Below are 7,561 nucleotides of genomic sequence, written 5' to 3'. Positions count from 1 at the left end.
TCTACAGCCATTGTTATGGGGTCCGTTGCTTTGGGAAGCAGGTACAGGACAGACGTACAAGACAGGTGTACCGGAGAGGTGCACAGGACAGGCCATTCCTTTCCGCTTCGGCGCAGTCCTTCCCACCTGGGCAGCAAGAACGGCACAGTCCATTGTGACCTGCACTAATTCCCTCAGGAATGCGTACCAGTTCCCAGCGGGCACACCTGTAGGCAACACTTGGCAGACATCCCACCTCAGCCAGGCCAGGACTGCTGTGTTCAGTCTCTGTCTTTGGCGATGATCGTGAGGCAGATGAGGGATTTTCGGACCGTCTCTTACACCTGGGCACATGGACACATCCCTGGCCTGGGCACACGGACACAGGGCCTGGGCACATGGACACAGAGCCTGGCCTGGGCACACGGACACACCCCTGGCCTGGGCTCATGGACACAGATCCCTGAACTGAGCCCATGGACATAGATCCATGTGCTGATCCCATGGAATGGACACAGATCCATATTCTCAACCCATGGACACACATCCACATCCTGACTCCATGACACACATCCATGTCCGGACCCACGGACACACATCCATGTCCGGACCCACGGACACACATCCATGTCCTGACCCATGAACACACATCCATGTCCTGACTCCACGGACACACATCCATCCTCCTGGGGAATTCAGTGTTAAATTTAGGGCTGATTTGGGTATTGAACATTTCAGATGTGTTTTCCCCTCTTTGTGGCACAACTGCCAAACGATCCGGGCTGGCAGAACCCCGGGAGGTTTGGGCCATTTGAAGTCTGCATCCCTCCCAATCCCAGGCAGCACTGGCTGGGTCCAGCTCCTGCTTCAAATCCTTTGGAGACTCTGGGTGGGATTTTCAAAGGAATCCGAGGGTGTTGAACACTTGTCTCCCTCAGGCTTTTCAAAAATGAGCCCTTAGATTTTAGTTTCTTCGGAGTTTTCCCCTGATGTTACAGTCTGGGAGGGGAAAGCACCCTTGGGGTTCAAATTAGGGTGAATGGACACAAAATAGGTGCTGGTGGTTCTTCCAAGGTATTTTTGGGGAGACTTTCAGCCAAATTTTCCTTGTCTGTGCTGTGATTTCCTGGTGTGTTCCAGAGGGATAACATTTCTCCATGCTTGGACTTGGAGAAGGGTCTCTAATCTTTATTAGGATATTTCTAGACCAGCCCCACTGGGTTTTTTTCACCTGATGTTTTTCTTGATATTTTTCTCATCAAAGCCCAAAGGACAATCCCACGTGCTCACTCCTTCATGGAAAATCCGTCCAAGATTTATCCCATCCCAGTTCATTTCCTGCTCCATAGCTGCTCTCAGACCCCCTTCGTCTGAGGGGAGGGTTGGTGGTTCTTGCAAGGTATTTTTGGGGAGACTTTCAGCCAAATTTTCCTTGTCTGTGCTGTGATTTCCTGGTGTGTCCCAGAGGGATAACATTGCTCCATGCTTGGACTTGGAGAAGGGTCTCTAATCTTTATTAGGATATTTCTAGACCAGCCCCACTGGGTTTTATCTGCTATTTTTCTTTATAAAAGCCCACAGGATAATCCCATGTGCTCGGTCCTTCACGGAAGATCCTTCCAAGATTTATCCCATCATTTCTGCCCCATCCCAGCTCATTTCCCACTCCGTAGCTGCTCTCAGACCCCCTTCCTCTCACCCCATCCCAAACGTGTGAGGGTGGATCTGGGGAATCTCGGAGCATCGGCCCTCACGAGCAGCCTGCAGAAAGACTGCCAGGAAAAATGTCCATCATGTTTTGCCACAGTGGGAAACACGAGCAGGCACTTGGAGCCTTAAAAAAGCAATAATTGATTTTTCAATCAGCTTGGCATTTAATGTGCTGGGAAGTGGACTAAACACGACCGAGCCATTTAGGCCCAGACGTGTTTTCAGCTCGTTACAAGCGAACAGGCCTTGACAGGGAGTTCCAGAAAAGTGGAAGATCTCTCTCTCTCTCCTCCTGGCTCCTCACTTTTGGATTGTAGGAAGGTTGTGGTGGCATCCAGAGCTCTGTTTGTGTGTGTGTGTGTCGCCTCTGGAATGGCAGAGCCCTCACCTGGCAGAGCCACCACAACTTCGTGTCACATGTGAGCCTCAGAATCACTTCCCACTAAAATATCCAAGGATTCTGTGCTATCTGAACCCCTCCTGTCTATCCATATCTCCCTCTTTTTCCATTCCTGAGGTTTAGAGGAATGGAGGGAAAATGAGGAGTTCAGGAAGAGGGATCCTGGAGGTGGAAGAAGAGCCAGGGCACAGAAGTTTGATAGACCAGTGCGTGTCCCCTGAGTACCCGGAGCCGTATCCCCCAGGGAAGGAGTGTGACTGGAAGCTGACGGTGTCCCCTGACTACGTCATTGCCCTGGTGTTCAACGTGTGAGTACCCAAGGCCTTGGTGCCACTGGCACCACTGGGAACGGGGACTGTGGTGGCGTGGTGTGGGTGTGGGTGTCCTTCCCTCTGGGGAGGAACCAGCCCAAAGGTGGTGGAACTGTCCCAAACCCCTGGATAATCTATTCCCAGACCTTTTGTGGGGGGAGATCCTCATATTCCAGCTGCAGCTCCTCTGTGATGCGCAGAACATGACTTGGTGCAGCAGCTCTGGCTCAGGCTCTCTGCTCCTGACTCCATCCCCACTCCTCGGTTCCTCACGTGTGGAAGGGAGGCAGGAATGTCCTCCCATGTGTCTGGGAGGATTTTGGAGCAGGAGCAGCTAGCAGGAGTGTGCTGCTTGGCAGAACTTTGGAGCAGGAGCAATCAATCCCTGCCCTGGGGCTGCACATCCCAGGACTTCAACCCGGAGTTCTCCAGGGATGGATCCCTAATCCGAGCTCTCTTCCTTTGCTTTGCAGCTTCAGCCTGGAGCCTGGCTATGATTTTCTGCACATCTACGATGGGCCTGACTCCCTGAGCCCCCTGATTGGGGGTTTTTACGGCTCCCAGCTCCCGGAGAGGATCGAGAGCAGCAGCAACAGCCTTTTCCTGGCGTTCCGGAGCGACGCCTCCGTCAGCAACGCTGGCTTCGTCATCGAGTACACAGGTGAGGGCTGGGGGCACCCCTGGCCCTGCAGGTACCTGGGCCTTTTCCTGTGCTTGTTCCCAGGTTATTCCACCTCGCTGGAACAAATGGGAGAGGCTCTAGTGATGCTGAAATTGTCCAGAAAATAAATTGCTGGACGTGGTGGAAAAGTGCCTTTAGGAGTAGTTTTGTCAGCCCCAAAGCAGAGGTGGAGGGAGAAGGGGAGGTGATCGCTTCCCACTGGAATATCCCAGGATTCTGTGCTGTCTGAAGCTCCCCTGTCTATCCATATCTCCCTCTTTTTCCATTCCTGAGGTTTAGAGGAATGGAGGGAAAATGAGGAGTTCAGGAAGAGGGATCCTGGAGGTGGAAGAAGAGCCAGGGCACAGAAGTTTGATAGACCAGTGGAAAATGTTACATGGCTGAGGATCTGCTTCTGCTGGGGACTTCCCTGAACAGAGAAGGAAATTTTTAGGGTTTTAGATTCCCAGAAAATATTCCTTTATTTCCAGGCTGTATTTTGTGTAATCCTTCTTTAGAATTGAAACAGTTCTGTGTCCTCCTTAGTGAGCAGAACTTCACAAGATCACAGAATTCCAGATGGTTGGGGGTGGAAGGGACATTCCGGATCATCCAGTGCCACCCCCTGCCGTGGGCAGGGACACTTCCACTATCCCAGGGTGCTCCAAGCCTCATCCAACCTGGCCTTGCCCCAAGGATGGGGCAGCCACAGCTTCTCCTGTGCTAGGGCCTCACTGCTCTTAAAGAACTGGGAAGTGACAGGCCTGGAATGGGGAAAAAACGGAGAAAAAAGGGGAAAAAGGAGCTTTGGCAGGTGTATTCCCTGTGTGTGTTTGTAGAATAGGTGGAAGAACAGAGCAGTTACAAACTGGAGTAAAAATTCCACTCTGAAAACCCAGATCTGATGAGTCAGGGCTGTGCAGAGTGGAGAGAAAAGGATTAAAAACCGGGGAGAAAAAAACCCAGAGGTGGAAAGGAATTGATCCCTCAGGCCTGCTCAGGGCTGTGTGGATTAGTTTGGAGTGTGGGAAGAGGCAGGGATGGCTTCAGGTGTCCTGTGGAAGGCGGCTTTGCTTCCATGGCACGGCACTGATGCCTTGAGGGGCCTCCTAAAAACAGAGACTGGACAGGAGTAAGGGAATAAAGGCAGGGATTTGTTTGAAAGGCCTTCAGAGGTACCCTGGGAGCCAGAGGCCACTGCCGAGATGGGCCCCAAGGTGGACGGCAGGGCACGAGTTCTTCACACTTTTATAGGTTTGGTTCATTTGCATAGCAGGGTGAATTCTCCAATTAAAGCTTCAGTTAATGAGGTCATTCCCCTCAGCTTGCCCCCCTTTAGAGGCTTTTGGTTGACACTTTTTGGGCCTAGGACAGTCTGGGTGTCCCTGGAGAGCAGGCCCGGAGAGGCTTTGTTATGAACAGGCCACAAGAAACTTCAGAGTTACTCACTGGGCAGTGCAGGATTTGGAAAATAGAAAAGTTAAAACCTAAGGCATCAGCACAGGCTGGGGACTGCTTTGGTGCTGCTTTTTCTGTGTGTTTGGGAATTCCTATTCCTTTCCTCAGCCCGTGGTTCCTGTAAATCCCAATTTTCCCAAGCAGAGGCTGCTGGGGAAAAGGCAGTTCCTGCTGGTTCTGCTGAAGAGATGAATTTCCCTCTGATAAAGCTATAAAATTACAAGACAAAGGCATTTAGCACTGCTTCAGCTTCAAGACATGAGGAGTTTTCTGCTCTCATTAGAATGAATTTTATGAAAAATTCCAGTTTTCTCTTCCCCTTTGTTTTTAGGCAGCCAGAAAGCAGCTAACAAATCAAACCCTGTTAAATGAGAGTGGCTGTTTCTCCCAAACACTCCAGCAGTGGCAGTCACACCCATGTGCCTCCCCCAAAGCCAAACTGCTGGGAGAGAAGAATGAGGTTGGAAATTTGCTCATTAATTCCCCTGCACTTTGAAAAGGAACCTGGGATGCAAGGCTGGGAAATGGCAGGGAAAAAAATAAAGCAAAAAAACCCCCCAAAACTTCGGGGAATGGAAGGAGGAAGGAAAATGCAGGAGGGGGAAAGAAAATTCAAGAATGAGCTCAGCTCTTTGCCAACTGGAATTCCAAGTTCAGCTCAACCTTATCAGGGGGTTTGGAGTCCTCTCCTGACTTTTTTTTGGGGAAAAAGGGCAAAGCAGGCATCTGGCAGTGCTCCCCTGAATCCCTGTTATGAACAGGCCACAAGAAACTTCAGAGTTACTCACTGGGCAGTGCAGGATTTGGAAAATAGAAAAGTTGAAACCTAAGGCATCAATCCCTGCTCCACTGGAGCCTCAGGAATTTGGAAGTGTCTCAGGACAGAAAGGCAAGGCTTTAACTCAGGATCTCTCCGTGAATCATCTCCTGAACCAGGCTGGTGTTTGTGGGTCTCGGTCACACGTGGGCGATTCCCGCTTACAGAAGAACCCCTGGATGAGATTCCAAAGCTGCTTCCAGTCCATTAAAAGATCCTTGGTGTGAGGGGCTCACTTGGAGTTGCCATTGCCAGGAAATGCTTCTCTTACAAATTTGGGATGAATCCCAGAAGTGAAGATTATTAGGGAATCAGCTGAATTCCAATAAATTGTTTGTATCTGGGCCTGTCACAAGCCACAGACCTCATTAGGAATATTTTATTATTCACACACTGATATTTCTTAGCAGAGCCTTCGTTGGTGAAGCTGAGTTATTTGGAGAGCTTCTCCCAAATTATCACACACCGAAATTAAAATAATTTATTATCATTCCCAAATTACCGCATTTTGGGAATACTGGGGACTCTCCATCAGTCCCTGCCTCAAGCCCAGAATCTCCAGGCTGGTCTGGTGCTGACCCCAGGAGCAGGAGGAGTTTGGGATAAAGGACAGGAAGGAATTTCCAGGCTGGAGACTCCCAAGTGAGAGATTTTTCCCACACTTTTTAGCAATTCCTGGCTCTGTTGTGGGCCAGGAGTGAAGAGCCATGAAATTGGAAGCAAATGAAGCACAACTGATTCCTTTTCACCCTTCCAGAGGAACAGGAAAAATCCCAACCCCCAGCCTGATTTCCAATTTGTTGTTGTTATTTCACTGGAATTATTTTGCCCATCCTGAGCTTCTGCACAGAAGTGCAGCTTTGCTTACGGGTGATTTCAGGTGGAAATTCCCCATGGAAAACCATCCTGGAAATTCCTTGGGAGCTGTTTAAAAATACCCAGCTCTGTTTGCTGCTGAAACAGTTGGAGCTTGACTCCAGAAAATGTGTTTGGAAATCGGATGTGGCCCTTGGGAAAAGGAATCCATGGACCTGGAGTGTCCTGGGGTCCTGGTGAGCCAAACTCCCAGGGATGCCAAGGCTCCACTTGGTCCTAAAATTCATAATAAGGAATGAATTAAAGAATCCCAGACTGGTTTGGGTTGGAAAGGACCTTAAATCCCATCCAGGGGCAGGGACACCTTCCACTATCCCAGGTTGCTCCAAGTTCCATCCAGCCTGGCCTTGGACACTTCCAGGGATGGGGAATCCACAATTTCTCTGTGTCAGGGCCTCCCCACCTCAAACAGGATTTGTGCTGTTCCAGTGTGTGGTGGCTGTTGTGGAAAACTCATCTTGGAAGGTTTTTTTTGGGATTGCTCCAAGGTTTAGCTCTCAATCCCAGGCTGAGCAGGTGAGGCTGTGCTGGAACACCCACATGGAATCCCGACCTCTTGCTCCTGGCTTTTCTTTGGGAATGGGGAGGCACAGAAAATCCTGGGTTCGGTGGAGTGATGAGCCAGTTCCCGTGACATTTTCATCTTGATGCCTTTCTAAACCTTTGGCAGCCTCAATCCACGTTAATCAGGAGAAAGTCCTTGAGTTTGGAAGTGAAAATAAACCAGGAATTCTGCACGGGCAATCCTGTACTCACTTCCTAGCCCAAGAAATCCCGGGCTGGCGAAGCTGTGGCTTTCCCACATCCCTTTTTTGGCAGCCAAATATCAAATATTTCCTGAAGTTGAGCTGCTGCCTCCCTTGGAGCCAACTCCTGAGGATCAGGGATCAGGACAGTTCAACTGGGAATGTTCCATGTGCCAGCATGCAGCAACCTCCAGGATGAGAGGTGTCCCTGAGGGGACAGAAATGATGAAAAATGAGGAAAACACCAGAAAATCAGCAGGGCTGTGGCTCAGCAATCCACCCCCACCCTTCTCCAGCAGCCGATGGAGTGATTTGAGCGTGGAACGTGGTGATTTTCCAAGGAAGGGCTGAGCCCAAGCCTGTGACAGCCGGGTGGGAGGTGGAGTGACAGCCTGAAGAGCAGCTGGTGACAGGAACAGCGCTGAGACTGCTCAGGGAAACCAGAGAGGGACAAAGGGCTCGGTATAGGGAACGCTCCAAGAGGGAATTTTGGCAGCTGGAGAAACAAAAGCCTGGTGGAGTGGGAAAAGCTGTGGAAAAGCTGAGCACGTGTTTCATTTGGAAGTGACCCCCGAGCGGGGGTGGCCCCGGCCCGGCCGCCGG

At 50.6% G+C, this 7,561-nt stretch overlaps 1 protein-coding gene across 1 annotated transcript in view; it reads left to right on the top strand.

Annotated features, from left to right (window-relative positions):
- Positions 1–7,561, top strand: part of CSMD2 (CUB and Sushi multiple domains 2) — a 304,492-nt gene that overhangs the window by 214,764 nt on the left and 82,167 nt on the right. Inside the window, 2 exon segments of the mRNA XM_017736114.1 lie at positions 2,312–2,397; positions 2,874–3,061. Of these exon segments, the coding sequence (XP_017591603.1) occupies positions 2,312–2,397; positions 2,874–3,061 (274 nt within the window).

Source organism: Corvus brachyrhynchos, unplaced genomic scaffold (assembly GCF_000691975.1).
Source record: "Corvus brachyrhynchos isolate BGI_N302 unplaced genomic scaffold, ASM69197v1 scaffold65, whole genome shotgun sequence".
NCBI lineage: Eukaryota > Metazoa > Chordata > Aves > Passeriformes > Corvidae > Corvus > Corvus brachyrhynchos.
This window is presented reverse-complemented; position numbering and strand designations above follow the sequence as displayed.